Source organism: Elephas maximus, chromosome 4 (genome assembly GCF_024166365.1).
Source record: "Elephas maximus indicus isolate mEleMax1 chromosome 4, mEleMax1 primary haplotype, whole genome shotgun sequence".
Classification (NCBI taxonomy): Eukaryota; Metazoa; Chordata; class Mammalia; order Proboscidea; family Elephantidae; genus Elephas; species Elephas maximus.
In genome coordinates this window covers 160,610,283-160,631,545 of record NC_064822.1, presented here as the reverse complement: position 1 = coordinate 160,631,545, position 21,263 = coordinate 160,610,283, and the positions used below count along the sequence as shown (strand labels likewise).

The window sequence follows — 21,263 nt, the reverse complement described above, 5'->3', positions numbered from 1 at the left end:
TCTGAACTTACTCATTCAGTAATGCTTTCAGATGGAGCTGCAAGCTGTGTACTGCTGTGTGAACGTTATTCAGTTCTCTTGACTTCTGTTGGGTTTTGGATAAACACTGGGGTACAGACTGGTGTTGAGTTTCAAAGTATCGATAGAACTCATAGCTACGCTTTAGCTCTTCCAAACAGGCAGAATGTGCATGAGGTAGACCTTGAATCACATCACACAAAATACGATGAGGCAAAAGTGCTGGAGTAAGTAAGGGCCCATGAGGTGAATTCGCTGTAGAAAGTAATAGGGCCAACCGTCTGAAGAATTCTGAACTCTGTGCCACCCAGAGTTGGAACAAAACCTTAAAAAAAAAAAAGAGAGAGACTACATCAGTAAAATATACTGGTCAACATTCAAAACTATAAATTTGTTTATCTTAATTTCTTGTTCAAATCTTTCACTTTATCCTAAGTCATGAATATATCTGGGCTTGAACTAACACTAAATTTTAGCCAAAAATATGATACCAAAATATGAACCAAGACTATCATATCAAATCATGTAGTCATGGCATGTGGGAACTTCTGAGGTAACAAATATGGTTTAATAAAATTCTACTCCACAAGAGAAGTGTTGGTGGAATGGGCCATAGCTATGTGAATCTTCTCCCAATCATTATTAAAATAATTTTACACATAGGAGAAAGGAAGACAGTAACACTGACCAAAAAAAAAAAAAAACCCAAACCCACTGCTGCCAAGTCAATTCCGACTCACAGTGACTCTATAGGACAGAGCAGAACTGCCCCACAGAGTTTCCACGGAGCACCTGGTGGATTTGAACTGCCGACCTTTTGGTTAGCAGCCGTAGCACTTAACCACTATGCCACCCCAGTTTCCGTACGACTGACCAAAACCAAACCAAACACATTGCCGTCGAGTCAATTCCAACTCATAGTGACCTTATAGGACAGAGAACTGCCCCACAGAGTTTCCGAGGAGCACCTGGCAGATTCAAACCGCTGACCTTTTGGTTAGTAGCTGTAGCACTTAACCATTACGCCACCGGGGTTTCCGTAGGACTGACAGACCTACATAAATCCAAAGAAATGTGTCATTGACGGGTCCACAAAAAGATGTTTCCAGACATTTGGGACAGTGCTCTTGAATTTTTTTTTTAGTTATTTCAATAATATTGAAGGAATAAATTCGTTTATTCAACAAACATCTACCCATTTGTTTGCTAACGGTGCCCTCCCCCATGAGGTATTTTCATAAGCACTGCTATGCCAATTTTTTTTTACATGTTGCTGTATTTTATAAAAAAAGAAAAAATTAGCATAGCATACTTAGAAAAATACCTCATGGGGGATGGCACTGTTGGCAAACAAACATAGAAGACACGTGTTATTTTCGTAAAAATATGGTACTGACCATTTACTTGGGGAAACCCTGATGGCATACTGGTTAAGTGCTTCGGCTGCTAACCAAAGGGTCGGCAGTTCGAATCCGCCAGGGGCTCCTTGGAAACTCTACGGGGCAGTTCTACTCTGTCCTATAGGGTCGCCATGAGTTGGAATTGACTCGATGGCACTGGGTTTGGTTCGGTTGGTTTTGACCATTTACTTTGTGCCAGACTCTATTCTAGGTGCTGAAGATGCATAGCAACAAACAAAACAGATGAAGTTTTTACCCTCCTGATACCTATATTTTGGTTGGAGAGATAAGAAATATAAAAGTAGGTTTATAATGTAGTAATGTCATGTAATAAAGGCTGTGGGAGAAAAATAAGTGCAAGGTGTCAGGGTGATAGAGAAAAGAACTTGGAGAAGAAGGATAACTTGCTGTGATTTACATTTCAAAAGGATAATTCTGGCTACAAAGGGGATAAGAATAGAAGCAAGGGAAGTCAGTGGGAGGTAACCACAGTAGTCTGGGAAAAATAATGATGGTGGCTTAGATCAATTGGGTGGACTGGTGTTAAGACTTTGATATATGCCACAATGCAACAGTGTAGTGATGGCAAGAACTATTTGCAGTATTGTAGAAAGCTTAGGTTTTTTTAAGAAAGTTAAAAAATAATGTTACTTATTATTTTCTTAAAAATAAAAGACTGAGTAGACATATCTAGGGCAAAGGGAGGTTAATACATAGTCAGATACACGTGGCCATAGAAATAACCCACCAGTGTTAAGGGATCACTTGGTTAATTGTATTTTATCTTAAGTTTTCTAGAATAAAATGCTAGAACGTGTTTATAGTTGATGGCAAAAAGCACCCTTAAAAACACAATTAGATACAAAATTCCAACCAGTGAGAACTTTAATAAAATCATTACCAAAATCTTATAGGCATATTTTATCACAAATATACTATAAAAAATTTTTTTATTAGTCTGGATAGAAGTGATGGCCAGGCTCATCACTCATCTCTCTGAAAGCAACAGCAGACTAGTACTACCAGAATGTGGAAAAACTTTATTGAAATAGTAACCTCTATCTTTTCTTCAGCCCTTCTCTTCCACAAATGGATTACCTTCAAGGCAGGCAGGCTGAAGCCATCTGTAAGGTTATGAGCTTCCTCTTCTGAAACCTGCTCGTCACTAAGTCCAAGGCCCAGCTCCTTAAAAGGCACCACACATATGTAGTTGGTTACATTGTCACTCTCAGAGTTTAGGGGGTAGGTTAAATTAGGTTAAGGCAACAACAAAGCCATTTTATTCAAGTAAAACTGTCCAACATTACATTTACTAATCTTTATTTTAAACTTTTACTGGAGATTTACTTTAGATTTTTAAACTGAAAACTAATCTTAAGATCTAATATATTAAGTAACACCTCATATATATTACAGAATACATGTGAAGAAGATACTTTTATATTTAAGTAATTAAAAGTCCAACTCTTCAAAAGTGCCAAAGTGCTATAATTTAGTTATTTTTGATAGCTACCTTTTGAGACTGTAGTGTACACTTTATTCTTTCATGGCTCAGACCATCACTATGCTACAGTAAATACTTCTCCTCCCAGTCTGCATACTGCAGGACATGATTAAGCTGGACATTATCTGAAATACACAGACTACTGATGTAAGTAGCACTAACCCTATCTAGGTTGATGGACATAGACTACTGTTTTGTTTCCTCTTTCCTGGTCCTCATGGGCATCTATCAATACAATTACATGTTTTTTTCCCCTTTAATTTGTTTTTCTAAAGAATTATATCCATACAAATCTTGATACTGAACCATCCTTATATTTCTAGTACACTTCTACTTGGTCATATTATGATAATCTATAACTTTTAGATTAAATTTATAAATATTCTATTGAAATATTTTCCATCTTCATATGGGCAATTTGGAGCCCTGGTTGTACAGTGGTTAAGAGCTCAGCTGCTAACTAAAAGGTTGGCAGTTCAAATTCACCAGCCACTCTTTGGAAACCTTATGGGGCAGTTCTACTCTGTCCTATAGGGTTGCTAAGAGTTGGAACCAACACAATGGCAATGGGTTTTTGGTTTATATGTGCAATTGGTTAATAGTTTTTTTTTTTTTTTCTCCCTGTAATACATTAAGTTATGGGACTGAGATTATAGTATTTTCATAAATAAAATGATGTACAGGAACTTTCTATTTCTATGATCTGAAATTGCTTTTAAGAAAACTATAAAAATCATCTAGACCTGATAGTTTTAATTTTTTTATTCATTTAGCTTTTAAATAGGTGATACATCACAAGGTTCAAAATTTATGAGGTACTAAACCCTTTTCCACCAAGTTTCCCTACCTAAAGGCAAAGGCAATCACTGTTACCGTATCTTGTATATTCTTCAGGATATTTTATGCATACACAAAAGCAAATCCAAATATAAATATGTACATACGTGGGGATATATGTATAGGTATACACACACACACATCCCCATCTGTACGCATATGTTGTTGTTATTGTCACGGTGACTCACGGTGACCCCATGTGTACAGAGTAGAACCATTCCACAGAGTTTTCAAAGCTGTGATCTTTCGGAAGTAGATCTCTAGGCCTGTCTTCCTAGGTGCCTCTGGGTGGGTTCAAACTGCCAATCTTTTTGCTAGTAGTCTAGAACTTAACAGTCTGTGCCACATAGGAATTCTTTCACACACATATATACAACCTTTTAAATACACATAGAAACATACTATAAATACTGTTTTGTGTACTTTTTTTCCAATTAACAATATAGTTTAGAAATCATTCGACATTAGTACATCAAGAACTTTATCATTTTTCTACAGCTGCATATTTTCCATATTGTTTCGATATTTTTCAAATGGCCTATTTTTTTATCGTTATGTTCAATCTCTGTACGTTTTTGACTTCTTCCTGGGTCAGTTTTGGAGATTTATATTTTAATAAGAAATGATCCATTTCCTCCTACATTTTCAAAGTTGCTACCACAGAACGGCACATTCTATTCCCTTATAATTACTTAAATTTCTTCCATATTTATGGTTACAATTCTACTATTATAAATTTTTCCATATTTTTGCTCTTTTTACTTTGATCAGGCTTAACAAAAACCAAATCCATTACCGTTGAGTAGATTCTGCCTCACATCGACCCTACAGGACAGAGTAGAACTGCCCCATAAGGTTTCCAAGGCTGTAAATCTTTATGGAAGTAGACTGCCACATCTTTCTCCCTCAAGGCAGCTGGGGTTTAAACTGCCGACCTCTTGGTCAGCAGCACAGTGCTTAACCATTGCACCACCAGGACTCTTTGATCAGGCTTATGAGGGTATAAATCTTATTAATCTTTTCAAAGAAATAGTTGGATTTAAAAAAAATTTAATTCTTTAAGGTTTCTTGTGTAGAGAATATGATGTGGACTCTGCCTACCTCTGAATCTCATCTCATACTCTACCTCCCGACTTACTGTGCTCCAGCCACGATAGTCTTCTTTCTATATATCAATAATGCTAAACTCATTCCTGCCACAAGATCTTTATAGTTGCTAGTCCATCTAAGTGAAACACTTATCCCAGATCTTTCTTATCATTTAGATTCCAATTTAAATGCCATCTTCTCAGAGGGGACTTCCCCTACCATCCAGTCAAAAGCAGCACCCCATTAATCACTCTCTATCTTATTGAGTTTTTTTCTTTATATTTAAAAATAATTGTTGACTTTTCATTATTTTACTCACTAGAAGGTAAGCTTGATGAGAACGAGGATCTTGTCTATCTTGTTCACTGCTAGATCCTCAGTATCTAGAAGAATGACTGGTACAGGGAACTCATACAATCTGCAATCTTTGTGAGGCTACCCTCTCACTCCCCTGCCAAACCCTCATCAAACTATAAGCTCCATGAAACTGGGATCATGTCTATTTTGTTTGGCACTGTATATCTAGCGACTATCATATTGCCTGGCATTGAATTTATGTTCAATAAATAGTCACTGTACTTGCAGTTCACATGCCACACTGTCATATCTCTATTATTCTACATGCTTTTTTTTTTTTTTTTTGCCCACCTCTACCTGGAATTTATCATCCTCATGGCCAACTCCTACTCATTCTTTATGAAAGAACTCAGGTGTCGTCTCCCTGAAAGCCTTCTCTGACTCCACTTGGCAAGTAAGTTGTCCTGCTATGTTGGATGGCATTTACATTGTATTATGAATACTATTGGTCCCTAGGTGGCACAAACGGTCAGTACTTGATTACCAACCTAAAGGTTGGTGGTTTGAAAACTCTATGGAGTTCTATTCTGTAACACATGGGGTTGCCACGAGTTGGAATCAATTCTAAGGTAACAGGTTTTTTTGTTTTTTTATGAATACTATCTTTTTTTTTTTAATCTATTGACCACACTCAGATAAGTCTTTAAAAATAGGTAGTGTACCTTTTCACTGTGTCTTCCTAGCACCTACAAGAATGGCTGACACAGAGCAAGCAGGTATTTAGGCACTGGAAGAATTGAAAAATTCTTGACTAAAATTAAAATATTTTCTCTCCATTTCCAAAGAGGTAGTATAGTACAGTAAGAATATATAGGAAACATTTCAAGTCATAAGTCTTACAGTCAAGACACAACTTCACCTATTAATAGATGCGTGACACTGAGGAAGTCACTTAATCTTTAGTTTTCTCATTGTGTGCACACAAGAAAATCTAGCTCAGGAGGTTTGTGTGAGGATATAATGAAAGAACATATAGCATTCTGTAAACTTTAAGCATTATATTTATCAGTGCAAAGTAGTCTTTTTGCCCCTCATTTGCTCATAATTTAACTTATCTATGAATCTTCACTAAGATAAAGATCTTATATACTTTTATTCTCTGGTTAACAACTATTTTCCTGATTTAGAAACTTAAGTGACAGACTTTTATTGTCATGTAATCTGTGAGTGCTTACCATACGTCAGACACTGGCTAAGCATTTTACATGCATTAACTCATTGATTTCAACAGAAACACAATGAGGAAGATTATGTCATTATTGCGATTTTAAAGATGAGAAAAGCAAGGTACATAGAGGTTTAAAAACTTACTTAAGGTTACATAGGAGTAACTAATAAAGCCAAAATATAAATTTAGGCAATCTGACTCTAGATCCTGCGTTCTTTGAAAGGGGAGGGATTTTCTGTTGCCACTTTATTATCATGTCATGTTGCAAATCTGCCATGTTCAGTAATTTTTTAAAATGTCAGATCAAGCAAAGTCAGGTTCTTTTGACTTTATTCTCTGGGCCAGCAAAGGGAGGGAATTCAAGTTCTTCCCTTGTTGAAAATCAGCCACACAAGAGACGAACTTTCTTCCTGTCTATTATTGTCATTCCCCCGGGAGCATTTTCCAGTTTTAAAATAGAAGTGATGGTGGAAATTAGTTTCAAAATATGCAATCTCAGTTTATAGTTAACTTTTACAGGATGCAACTATAATATTTACATTAAAGATACTGGAAACATTGTTTATTCCCACATGCAGCCAGCAAAGGATATTTTTTCAGCATATATAGAGTAGCTAGCCTTGCTGCTTGAAAGTTGGCTCTTACAGTTCTGTAGACAGCTTTCCGAAGACCGATGAGATGCTGACTGGGATGCTGTCCAGCTTTATTAAATAGGCAAGCAGCACTGACCCTGTCAAGCAAACTTGAAAAGTAAAATGTGATACAACTGTACAGGTGTCCTAAAGTTTTTGTTTCCTAAACCCACAACTCTATTAAACTTACAAAAAAATTCCTTTTTTATGATTTTCATTAGAAAATGATTAAAAGTATCCCAACTCGGGTCCCATAAATAGCCATTTCCCTGATACATAAATAATCACCAGAAAAAAGACAAATGAAAACTTAAATCTCAAAGAGTAAAGGCTTCCTCTGATATGGTAAAATAATATTAGTTGAGATATAGTAGAAACATACCGAGGAATATTTATATAAGAATTTGAATCACTTTTTACATATAGACACTGCTTGCTAAAATATACTAACATGGAACTATTTACGTTCAGTTTTCAAAATTTATATCTACAGAAGTATGAAGTCCTTAATCATAAACACTTACTGTATTTTTATACATACTTACATATGTTCATTTATCATACATTTGATCCCTTGTAATACCATACAGAAATATATTCTGTATATTCATAAAAGTAGGGTAAAATTACTTACCCACCTGCTGCCACTGGCACTTACCTACTCAAAATGAAGTAGGGACGCAGAAAGATAACAGGACCAGTGGCCAACAGGGAAATGCAAGTAGAAAGGCAAAGTAAGGGTTACTACGTAGTAGTATAGCTACTCTCAAACTGTTCAAGAGGAAGCACTTTTCATGGCACTTTCCATAAGATTAATGGGGAGTACCTAGTTGCAACACGTAATGACATATAACGTATTATGTTTTTGTAACTGAAAGTATGCACAATTCAATATTAGTTAAAAGATAATTTTTTTTCATCGAATCCATAACCTTTCCTAATAAACACAATATTGGAATTTATGAATTTCTTATATCCATGAACCCATAAAATAAGACTTCTAACTCAAAACTTAATGTTAAAACAAACTAAAATATATTCAGATATTAAAAATCTAGAAAATGCTGTCCAGCATGACTTACTTTAAAATAAGGGAAAGCAGCAAGGAAGGGTTAAATTATTTGCTAGAGAAGACAATTTGTGGCAAGAGACAACACAGCAGTCTTGATTTTAATATATGGCACTACATGTGCTCCACTGTACTAATCAGTTTTAAAAACTGAGACTATTTTTTAAAAAAATTATGATTCAAGATTTACTGTTCCTCATTTTTTTCATTCCATTATCCAGTTAAATGAAGACAACTGAACCACAAGTTCTTCCAATATTTCTTTTTTCTTCCTGTCTGCCATCTGAATGAGCAAAGGCATAACCTGGAAGTAAATGAGGTCTAACTGGCTCACTTCACCTCACGTATAGGTAAAAGTTGAACAATGACAAAAGCACAGATCTTCTATACATACCTAACTAAGCATTGGACATACAGCCACTTTGCTTGACAAGTCCCCTCAATAAAATGCTGTGTAAATCAAGAATAAAAAGGAGCTATTATTTATTCTTAGTGTGATTTCAAATTTTTAAAATTTGCTATCCTCTAGCAGCTTGGGGTCGCTGTGAGTGGGAACTGACTCAGTGGCATCTAACAACATGAACAAGAGGTGAACTTCAACCACAATTCAGGGACAAAGATTAACAGAGGATTGTTATATTTTGAAATGGGAGGAAAAGGAAATTATAAAATCCATTTTTGTCTTGAAAGTGTTTAAACACTGTTCTAGAGTACAGCAGAGTGAAGAATGAGAAGACTACTGGGGATTCTTCCACTTTCCTGTTTAATGATTTCCCAGGTACAACTGTATGTATCAAGATTGTTTAAGCACTATTCTACAACAGAGCAGAGTGAAGGATCCAACGATCACCAGAAATTCTTTCTCTCCCCATTTTCTTGATTTTCCAAGATACAACTAATTAAGAGCAATGATTATTCTTCACCATATACTTACTTTCTCTCACCTACAGAGTGCAAAAGTTATATAAATTATTATACATATTATAGTACAACTATCATATGTGAGTGACAGGCAGCCTAGTGCACTGGAAATAGGCTTTGGAGTCAGATGGAAATAGATTTGAATACTTGTTCTACCACTTATAATCACATGCCTTTATCAATAATTGTATGCAAAATCATACAATTTTATCATAATTATATGTAAAGTGTCTAGCACAGTACATGGAGCATAGTTGGTATTCAATAAATATAACTTTCCCTTTAATTGCAGAATAAGTAGCCAGTATATCCTGTAGCTTACACTTTCAGCTGGACTGGTAAATATTTAATTTCCTATGAGAATGTGAAACATCATTATCTGCAGGATATTCTGACAGTATCAGAGCCATAACATCTGATATTTACCTAAAGAATATCATTAACACACGCTGAGGTTTTTCAAAGTGAATTCATGTCAATATAACATTTCAACTGAGAAAAGAGGGCATCTGACAGGGAGTAAAGGAAACAAATATTTATTGGGTAACTACTGCATGCTAAAGGAGCCCCAGTGGTGCAGTGGTTAAGTGCTCAGCTGCTAACCAAAAGGTCGGTGATATGAACCCATGAGCCACCCTGAGAGAGAAAGATGTAGCAGTCAGCTTCCATTAAGATTACAGCCTTGGAAACCCTATGTGGCAGATCTATTCTGTCCTAATAGGGTCACTATGAGTCAGAATCAACTTGATGGCAATGGGTTTATTGCATGCTGGGGCTGGTATTAGGCACTCTCTCTATTATCTAATATAAATCATATGATAACTTACAGAAATATCCATTACTCTCAAAGCACTTTGGCTCCTCAAGGTAAATAAACAGAATCATACTACATATTAAGTGTAGCATATGTTTATTCTTCCATTTAGCAGTTAATAGAATTTAATAACTGCTAAAGAAAAACGAATTTTTTCTGGAAATACAAGACAGAAATGAAAATAGGTAAGAAATATTTACATTTTACTATGTAGTAGAAAAGAACCTTTTTTAAAATTAAATAAAAAATGAACTCACAGTGTAAATCCTCTGGAAATGACTTCAGTTTCTTGAATGAGACGCAATGATTTTCTCACAAGGTTTGTAAAAGCTCGGCTCTTTGCTGCTGTATTATCCAAATGGACATTATACTTTTTTAGGGTCACTTGTAGTTTGGCTGTCCTCCATAATCTCAAAGCTCTTACAACCAGATAAACAAATAGAATCACTCCCCATACCAGCCAGGAAGATACAATCCACCAAGTGGGAAGCATAACCAGCAAACTAATGAAGGCAAAAAGCATTGAGACATCCCTAGGAACAAAGAAATCAAGAACCAAATGTCCGTCAGACTAAAGAAAGATGAGTTACTTTAATCAGTAAAAACAGTTGTAAATTTAGGTTGACTAAAACAGATAAAATGATAGCTTCTCTGTAAAGTATGTCTTACAAAAAAAGTAGGGCAGATTTTACAATACCTAGAAACTAGACAATGGTGCTTAGGTATTAAGATCTGAGTTTCCAAACTTAGGTAAAAGGACACTGAAATAGGTGTCCTCTATAACCATTTTTTTTAAAGATGTGGAATCTTTACCCAAAAAGCAAATTACATATTTTAAAATCCAATTTTACAGAATTAAAAGCAAAAATACTACTTTGGGGATAAGATAAGCTTTTTTCTAAAATCAGATTTTGCTTACACAGAAACACATCATTTCTCAAGAAAATGTAAATGTTTTTCCAATTAGAAATAAGATATACCAAGTGAGTAACTGTTTTGAATAAAGGCATCTAATTTTAAATAACCATCATGGATTATCCCATCTCACTAATTTGGAATACACAAATTAGTATAAAAATCATTTTATTTAGGTCAATTACAAACATGTAATATGTCTTTTAAATAATGTAACTGCCTGTATAACTTGAAAGTTCACGAAGTGATTTAATCCACTCATTGATTCATTCTTCCCTTCTCTGACAAATTTAATCAGCTCACACTTTAACAGAAGAGGACACTAACAGTTTTGGATATATAAAATCCCTTTTTTACTACTCACGTTTTTTTTTTTTTTTACAGATTATGGTTTCGGTATTAGACCGTAATACTTCGAGTTGAAAAGTTTCAGCATAGTTTGAACAGCCAAACTATGTTCCCTCTGAACTCCCCTTCGCCAACTCAGGAAGAGTTGACTTTTACCTCCATGTTGTAGCCTATGCTTGGTATTTCTGCAATGTGGTTATGATGTAAACCCTTAATTAAAAGAGAAGCCTAAAGAACTGCATATATACATGTGCACAGGTATATGGATGAGAGAGATTCTTTTTGGTGCATGTTGTACCTGCTTTTTGGGTAGCTAAGCACAGAGGCACAGTGGTTAAGATCTACGGCTGCTGACAAAAAGTTCTGCTCTTTGAATCTACCAGCCACTCCTCAGAAACCCTATGAGGCAGTTCTACTCTGTTGTGTAGGGGTGCTATGAGTTGGAATCGACTTGACAGTTAACTTTTTTTTTTAAGCACAGAACCAATTATACGCAGTTGGAAGCATATAATAATCAATTGGATTTTTCTAGCTTCACTTTAAATTGTATTTACCTTAGAAAGGTACTTTTTTACCTCTGATATATCATTATATTAATTGTAATGTTAAAATGTATGAATGGTAATAATGCCTTTATAACGGAGAGAACATGATGATGGATTTCCTCTGCTAATTCTTTATAAGTAAAGAGTCAAAGGATAGATGTTTTCTGGACAGTACCAAATATTAGGGGTTGCCAGGGAGCAAAGTGTTGGAAGGTGTCCATTTTCCTGTTGTTGAGGTTGCTCTGCAGACAGGATACTGGGATCAAGTAGCTCAATCAGCTCCACATCCTCTTGCAACAGGACTTCCTGTTGCAGGATGGTATGTAGTGAGTCGAGTCGGAATCCAATATCCTTGCCATTAAAGAACCAGAAGAGAGGAATTAATACATACATAATCTTGTATTAAATGCTAAACTCCTAATTTATTAATAAAATTTAGGTGTTTATTTTCAGCTCAGACTCCACGTGGAAGAAACAACAGTCCAATCTATCTTCAGTGTGGAGTTTTAGTTTCATTGCACATGTGAAACAAAAGCACTGAGGCGGACATCCTTAGGCCATCGGATGTGAAATATAAAGTTTTAATAAGGAGATGTCAAATAATTACAGATTAATAAACCTGATTAATTAAGCTGCCAGAACATAACATAGAAAATATATTACTATAACATAAAAGATGCATCCCTAGATACTGTAACAATATAGCCCATACCTAATAATTACATCAACAGATCCAGGCCTTCTAAGAATGGACACTATTAAATATACATCATTAAGGAATGTAATGCAAATTCACACTAATGTTTGCATAGCACTCTGTAGTTTACAAAATGCTTTCACATGTATCAGCTCATTTTACTTCTTCCTTCTATCCATCTATCAATGAATATCTTCTACATGTCAGGTACCACACTTGACACTGAGGACACAAAAAATGAAGAAGACATATAAGTACCTACTCTTAAAGAGTTTATAGTCTAATGGAGAAGACTAAAAAGTAAGAGTTACAGAATAATGTACTGATATACTAAGGATACTGTGAAATGGTATAGAGAACTAAACTTGTGATGAAGTCAGAGAAAGTAAAGAGGTGATGTCTGAGCTTAGTCTTGAAGGAAGAACAAGAACAGTCCAGATAAAAAGCTGGGAGAGTGGGATGGAGTAGAATAAAAGTCTTTCTAGTTTGGGGAGCTGCAAGCCATCTGATATTAGCTGCGTGCACAGCACATGTGGTGGAGAGGTGAGAGATGAGGTAGCAGTGTTAGGACAGGTGGTTTAATTCTCACAGTAACCCTGGATTACATTATTACCCTCCTCTCAGTTTTATACAGAAGAAACCAAAGCCCAAAGACAGAAAATAACTTCCTCAATTTTGATTTCAAATCCTAAGTAAGTCTTTGTTAGTCAACTAATTCTGCTTTCCTGTACATAATCTATAAATACAAAGGAGATTGAAAGGAATCAAGACACTCCAGATAACTAAAGCAGTGTCATCTGTATGACGAGTGCCTCTACAAAGGAATAACTTGAACTATATTCTGATGATTGTAACTGTTGAGTTGAATCATATTAAATTAATGAATTAAGTTTCTTAAGGATAAATTGTAAAATTATATATTACTCTTTAAATATAAAAATAAGAACTGATTACGTTTCTATAGAAACTGTGTTATACATGGCAATCACACCATCAGGAAAACAGATAGAACAAAATTAAGAAATATGTCACAATAGCTCTATTGGCGCTGTGAAGCCCAGGTCCAAGTGTCTACAAATGAAGAAAATGAGTCGTTATGAGATGAAATATTAGTATTATCTGAACAGCTGGAAGGTCTATGCTGTGAGAGGTGTACTATGTGAACTGTGGCTTACCCTCAACAAGTTTTAGAGTGCCAAGACTCAGAGAGCACCTATGTTTATATCCTATCTCTATAACTAACTATGACTGAGAAAGTTAATAACTTCTCTGTGCCAGTTTCCTTATCTGCAAAATTGAGGAAATAATAGTACCTACCTCACAGGGTTGTTGTGAGGATTAAATAAGTCCGTGTATTTGTAAAATAATAGAACAGTATCTGGCACATAGTAAGCACTACATAAGTGTTAGCAGTTAGTGCTGTTACTACACATGATATAATTAAAACACAGTAAAGAAAAGCACACATTGATAACATAATACAAAAACTTATAGAACACAGCATAGATAATTATTCCTGGGTTGGTATAGAACATAACACAGCCAATAGGCTGGAGTTTCCGGGAAAGGACCTAAGGAAGAGCTAGGATTGCTATGGAAAAGATTTCAGTGAATAGACAGAAGACGAAAATACTGGTGAATAAGGTTGGAAATGGCAGGTTAGGGTCAAATTATGCAAACTGTTTAATGTTGAATTTGGATTTGATTTCACGGATAATAGGAATCATTTTAGAATCTAAATAGAGAAGTGGCATGATAAGAAAGTAATTTAGAAAGATCTGCCTGGATAGAACGAAAAGGAAATGAGAAAGCATAGCAAGAGAATAAAGAGATTTCTATTTTTTCCCCTAGGGATGGAGAAGGGGACTTTTGCATGTACCAATATACTTCAATGATCTTATAACACTGTAATTCTACAGTGCTATTCAAAAAAGTTGAAATAAGCATCAAATGAGATAACATATGTGAATCACTTTATGGGCTAAAAAATACATAAAAAGTGCTATCTTTCTGATTTTTAAAAATCTTTAAGAAAAATATTACACTAATAAAAATGAAAAATGGTAAGATCTTCAGATTCCATGGGGCAATTGACAGTATTTTTATATAAGGAAAGAGGGCCTACTTCAATATTGGTACAAAACCAAAAAAGCCAAACCCATTGCCATTGAGTTGATTCAGTAGAATTGTCCCACAGGGTTTCTAAGGGGGTACATCTTTACAGAAGCAGACTGCCATGTCTTCCTGCAGCTAGTGGGTTCAAATCGCAGATTTTTGGTTAGCAGCCTAGTGCTTTAACCACTGCAGCAGTAGGGCTCCTAGTACTTGTATAGCTAACAAAATTTAAATACATCATAATCGAGGGAAAGAAGTTAATCAATCTTACCACAGAAGCCAAATGGGAAATTCCTTGTCCCATTACTAGTAAGCTATTTCTTAGGTATGTACAATTCTCCATAATATAGGCACAAAAGGGATGCATAAAGAAGTTGGAACTTTATCGTGGAACATGATATGAAGCATGTTGCCAATGGCAAAGAACCAAGAATGAAAAGATTAGGACTATGCAGACTATCACTCAACCACAGAAAAATGTATATGGATCCATATACCTTACCACAGTCCTAGTATCACCGAAGAATGAGGATGGCTCCACCTGGACAGAGATGATATTCTATGTAGATGGTGAAATACTTCACTGACCTTCTTAACACACCCTTTACCAAAGGTGAAATCCTGAACATAGAACCTGACAATACGGATTGCTAAGAAAGTAATTTTAGTCAGTCAAAAAATAATAACACTCAAGCTAGAATAGTGTGTTATAAAGGAAAGAGCATGCAATCGGAGCCAGGAAACCTGGGTTCAAATAATAGTTCTACAACTTTTCAGCAGTACATTTCTTGAACGATTGACATAGGCATTCCTAAACCAAACTGAACTATCTGAACGTGGGGCTTTCTCACTCATAAAATGCACGAAACCTTATTGTGTTGTTTGGATTTCCAAATCAGAATGTGAAAGCACTTTGTAAATAATCACTTTACAAATGTTACTTTATAACAATAATAATTATCATCTTAAGGTCTTAGGCCAGCTCTGGATCCTGAAACCTACTTACTTGTAAACTGATTAGGTCTTCTGGGAGCCTATGCCTTTGGGAGGCATGAGAATTTATAATCTGAATTTCTTAACTACACTAACTGGATTTTTTATCTTTAGGACAGGGGTCAGAAGTCAAAAAACAAATACTTCATAGCAGAGAGTAGGAAAATCCTCACAGAAATCACTAAGACCCTCGATGTTGACTACTGCAAATCTTTGGGAAATTCTGTGACTTATCAGTCCCAAAGGACTAAATTTCACATACTAAATTGTCAGAGAATGGTAGATTAACAAAATGAGTAAATTACAGAGATGCCACTTTTGATTTTGCCTCAGTTCTGTGAACAGAACCAGTAACCAGTTGCCCTCCAGTAAATCACAGGCTCTTGGTTAAGGATGCAGTCAGTCAAGTTTCAGAGTGAAAAGGGAAAAATCCCACTAATATATTCCCTTCGCTGTTGAAAAGAATACTTGTCAATGAAAGAAGATGGTAGCAATAGGTCAGTAATCTAAAAAAGTAAGCTAACAAATAAATCAGTAATCTTACGAATAACTACAAAAATATTCCATTCTAAGTGGCTAATATCCTCTTGTAAGAACTATGAAAAATACTAAAGAACCCCAATTTAAAGGTGTATTTCATAAGATTAGGGAAAAGCTCCCTAGTTATTGCAGAATTTCTAATCAAAACCAATCACTGCCCAAATCAGTAGCAAAACAAATTCTGGTTCATCAACTCTCTCACTAATGAAGTGAAGCCCTGAAAAATGACAAAAAGAAGTAAAGCGCACACTTACCAACTTATGAAGTAAGTCATCATTCTTACTGCATTGAGAAAATGAAATCCAACTTTTGATTGTTTCAGCCACTTTCAACAGGATGCCTTGCTGAAGGAGATGAATGACATTATGTGGGATTATTAAACCACACCCAAACAGGAGGAAAACTTGAAATAGATCAGGATTTTTATCAGAAAAAAAAAAAAAATCATCCAGGTTATGTACTTTGCGAGTATGTCTCAGCCTCTATATTAGTTCCTAAATCTAGCTGTACATCAGAACCACCTGAAGATTTTAATCAGAAACACATTCCTGGGTCCCGAAAATAAAGATTCTGATTTTAGTAGGGTTGGGGTAAGGCCGGGAAATCTGATTTCTAAAGAGCAGCCAGAGTCACTGTGATGCACCCCACTTATCTTGGGAACTCTATATACTACCTATGTCAACATGATGATGGCATTTGTTTGAGAATTCCAAGTTCTCAAATATTAAGTATGTTTCATTCTACAACACTAAGGCAGAAAGATATTTTAATCCATTTTAGAAAAATGGCCATGTATTGAAACAAAAGTTACATTCATATTATTGAATCAACCAAGATTTAAATTTATCCCAAAAGCCCATTCTCTAAGCATACAAGTAAAATGGAGATTTTATTATGTATTGACTTGTTATTTTTTCCTAATTTTCAACTATCTGCAATGGATCCACATTGGCTAAGGTTACTGAATAAAGCCATTGCTGTCGAGTCAATTCTGACTCACAGCAACCCTATATATAGGTTATTGAATAGTTAAGACAAAATTTCCCAAAACCTGTTGTTATGTTGATGTTAGGCACCATTGAGTTACTTCCACCTCATAGCTACCCTATGTACAACAGAACGCAATACTACCCAGTCCTGCTCCATCCTCAAAATTGTTATGCTTGATCCCATTGTTGCAGCCACTGTGTCAATCCATCTCGTTGAAGATCTTCCTTTTTCGCTGACCCTCTACCTTATACCAAGCACCCTCTACCTTATGCCTTATACCCTCTACCTTATACCAAGCACGATGTCCTCCTCCAGGGACTGGTCCCTCCTGACAACTTGTCCAAGGTATGTGAGATGAAGTCTCACCATCATTGCTTCCAAACAGCATTCTGGCTGTACTTCTTCCAAGACTGATCGTTCATTCTTCTGGCAGTCCATGGTATATTCAATATTCCTTGCCAACACCATAATTCAAAGGCATCAATTTTTCTTTGGTCTTCCTTATTCACTGTCCAGCTTTCACATGCATGTGAAGCAACTGAAAACACCATGGCTTGGGTCATGCACACCTTAGTCTTTAAAGTGACGTCTTTACTGTTTAACACTTTAAAGAGATCTTTTTTTTTTTAAAGATCTTTTACAGCACGTTCGCCCAATGCAATGCGTTGTTTGATTTCATGACTGCGCTTCCATGGATGTTGACTGTAAAGCCAATTAAAACGAAGTCCCTGACAACTTCTTTCTTTTCTCCATTTCTCATAATGTTGCATATTGATCCAGTTGTGAGGATTTCTGTTCTATGTTGAGGTATAACCCATACTGAAGGCTGTATAGTCTTTGATCTTCATCAGTAAGTGCTTCAAGTCTTCTTCACTTTCAGCAAGCAATGTGGTGTCATCTGCCTATCTCAGGTTGTTAATGACACTTCCTCCAGTTCTGATGCCACATTCTTCATATAGTCCAGCTTCTGGGATTATTTGCTCAGCATACAGATTGAATAAGTATGGTGAAATGATACAACCCTGTCACACACCTTTCTTGACTTTAAACCACACAACATCCTCGTGTTCTGTTCTAACAACTTCCTATTGCTCTGTGTGCAGGTTCCTCATAAGCACAATTAAGTTACTGGAATTCCCGTTCTTTGCAATGTTATCCATAATTTGTTATGATCCACACAGTCGAATGCCTTTGCATAGTCAATAAAACACAAGTAAACATCTTTGTGGTATTCTCTGCTTTCAGCCATGATCCATCTGACATCAGCAATGATATCCCTCGTTCCATGTCCTCTTCTGAATCTGGCTTGAATTTCTGGCAGTTCCCTGTTGTCTCAGGCTGGATCTAGAGAAGGAAAACCAGTAAAACGTATAAATATCTATATAGAGAGATTTACATCAAGGAAATGGCCCATGTGGTTATAGAGGCTAGAATGTCCCAAGTCCATGGGTCAGGATAGAGGATTCTCCTGATTCACATAGCCACAGAAGCTGGCGACCCAAGATCGGCAGGTCTGATGGCAGGGCTCTTGCTCACAGGCTGCGAAGATCGATGAATCCCAAGACTGGCAAGCGAGGCAGCAGGTAAGTAAGCTGCTAGCTCAAGTCCCAAGAATCAGAGGTCGGACGAACAGGACCCAGCTACAGGATCCAGAGCGACCAAAAGCCCATGAGCTTGCCAGAAAGTCTACTTATTTATTGGATGCAGGCCACGTTCCCAAGTTAACTCCATTTCAACTCACAGTAGATCCCATCATGGAGGTGATCACATTATATCAAATCTCATTATGGAAGTGACCACATGACCATATGACTGCCAAACTACATCGTAATTGCCAAACCACTGAGAATCATGGCCCAGACACATACCCTTAATGATCACACCTGTTGATGTATTGCTGTAACCGCTTTTGAATGACCTTTAGCAAAATTTTACTTGTTTGTGATATATTAATGATACTGTTTGACAATTTCTGCATTCTGTTGGAGCACCTTTCTTTGGAATGGGCACAAACATAGATCTCTTCCAGTTGGTTTGCCAGGTAGCTGTCTTCCAAATTTCTTGACACAGACAAGTGAGCACTTCCAGTGTTTCATCCATTTATTGAAACAACTCAACTGGTATTCTGTCAATTCCTGAAGCCTGGTTTTTCACCAATGCCTTCGGCACACAGCTTGGATTTCTTCCTTCAGTACCATCCATTCTTGATCATATGCTACCTCCTGAAATGGATGAACGTTAAAAACCAATTCTTTTTGGTACACTGACTCTGTGTATTACTTCCATCTTCTTTTGGTGCTTCCTGCATCGTTTAATATTTTCCCTGTAGAATTCTTCAAAATTGCAACTCAAGGCTTAAAGTTTTTCTTCAGCTCTTTCAGCTTGAGAAATGCTGAGTGTGTTCTTCCCTTTTGGTTTTCTAACTCTAGGTCTTTTGGTGAGTAAATGTAAATAGCAGTTGTATTAACTGATTTTCCTTGTAAGTGTACGGATATTATCCTATCACTGACAGCAGTGCACTGTAGATCTTGAAATGTTCTTTTTGACGATGAATGTAACACCTTCCTGCTTCCATTTGTCATTCCCAGCATAGTTGACTATATGATTGTTTTGATTCAAAATGGCCAATCCCAGTCCATTTCAGCTCACTAATGCCTAGGATATTGATATTTGTTCCATTTCATTTTTGACGACTTCCAATTTTCCTAGATTCATACTTCGTACATTCCATGTTCCTGTTATTAGTGGATGTTTGCAGCTGTTTCTTTTCATTCAGTCCTGCCACTATGAAGGTCCCGAAAATTTGATTCGGTCCACATCATTAAGGTTGACTCTACTTTGAGGAGACAGGTTTTCCCCAGTCGTATTTTCAGTGTCCTCCAACCTGAGGGGCTCACCTTTTGGCACTATATCAAACAATCCTCTGCTGCTATTCATAAGCTTTTCTCTGGCTAATTTTTTTTCAGAAGCAGGCTGCTAGGTCTTCTTCCTAGCGTGTCTTAGTCTGGAAGCTCAGCTGAAACCTACTCACCATGGGTGACCCTGCTGGTATTTGAAATATCGATGGCATAGCTTTCAGCATCACCACAACATGCAAGCCACCACAGTATGACAAGCTGATAGACGCATGGGGTATGAAAACCTAGGTAATATATTTAACCATATTTCTGGTACCCATTCAATAAAAACATTCACTGAGTGACTACTATATGCCAGGTACTGTAAGGAGTCATGGGAACAAAGATGAATACACATCTGCTGTTTCAAGAAAGTAATATAGAAAAGACAGTATAAATAATTACAGACCAATGTAAAGTCTAGAAAAGCACAGGAAAAGATGAGATTGGAGAGGAGCTAACACTGGAGCTAAGTTGTGAAAGATGATTAGGAATTCAACGACAATGGAGATTGTGGCACAGTTTGGTACAGATATGATCTAAGAGAAAAAAGGAATAGTAATGAAGTTAAATAGTTACAATGAGATAGGGCTTTCATCTTATATGGCATAATAGTTTACACTTTATCCTGTAGGCTGTAAGGGGCCGCCAAGGGTTTTACCAAGAAAGTGAAACACTAAAAATCAACATTTTAGAAAAATAGCTATCAATAGTGCTGAAAATGTACTGGCAGGGAATAACTGTAGAGAAGAATTTTTATTAGGAAGCTATTTTGATTAGTCCAGCTAAATAATAATAAAGGCTTGAACTAGGGAAAGAAAACTGGTAATGGCTAAATGATAAAGACCATGGAAGAAAAAACAGGGACAACACTAGGGGCCCTGATAAAGAGAATACAACCATAAATAACAATGCGCAAACACCAGAAGATAAACTAGATTAACAGGGAGCGCCTAAAAATTAAACACTTATGCTCATAAAAAGACCTCACAAAAAGAGTTAAAAGAGAACCTACAGACTGGGAAAAAATATTTGGCTACAACATACCCAACAAGGGTCTAATCTCTAAAATCTATAGAATACTTCAACACCTGAACAAATTACCAAATAAAAAATGGGCAGAGGATATACACAGACACTTCACCAAAGAAGACGTTTCAGTGGCTAACAGACACATGAGGAAATGCTTACGATCATCAGCCATCAGAAAAATGCAAATTAAAACTACAATGAGATGCCATATCACCCCAACATAGACTGAGTTACTGGGGCTGATGGCTGGGGACCAAGGTCTTGGGAGATATCTAGGTCAGTTGGCATAACATAGTTCATAAAGAAAATGTTATACGTTCTACTTTGGTGAGTAGTGTCTGGGGTCTTAAAAGCTTGCGAACAGTCACTTAAGACATATCTA

At 36.3% G+C, this 21,263-nt stretch overlaps 1 protein-coding gene across 7 annotated transcripts in view; it reads right to left on the bottom strand.

The window, feature by feature from the left end:
- Positions 1 to 21,263, bottom strand: part of VEZT (vezatin, adherens junctions transmembrane protein) — a 93,985-nt gene that overhangs the window by 35,917 nt on the left and 36,805 nt on the right. For 4 of the 7 annotated variants that reach the window (XM_049884088.1, XM_049884084.1, XM_049884089.1 and 1 more), the window contains exons 3-8: positions 16,217 to 16,306; positions 11,793 to 11,968; positions 10,067 to 10,342; positions 6,966 to 7,115; positions 2,517 to 2,664; positions 12 to 343 (exon numbers count right to left, since the gene is read on the bottom strand). In XM_049884088.1, coding sequence (XP_049740045.1) covers positions 12 to 343; positions 2,517 to 2,664; positions 6,966 to 7,115; positions 10,067 to 10,342; positions 11,793 to 11,968; positions 16,217 to 16,306 — 1,172 coding nt within the window. Of the gene's footprint in view, positions 1 to 11; positions 344 to 2,516; positions 2,665 to 6,965; positions 7,116 to 10,066; positions 10,343 to 11,792; positions 11,969 to 16,216; positions 16,307 to 17,318; positions 18,297 to 21,263 lie in introns of all 7 variants that reach the window. The other 3 variants (XM_049884087.1, XM_049884085.1, XM_049884091.1) reach the window with 3 other exon arrangements.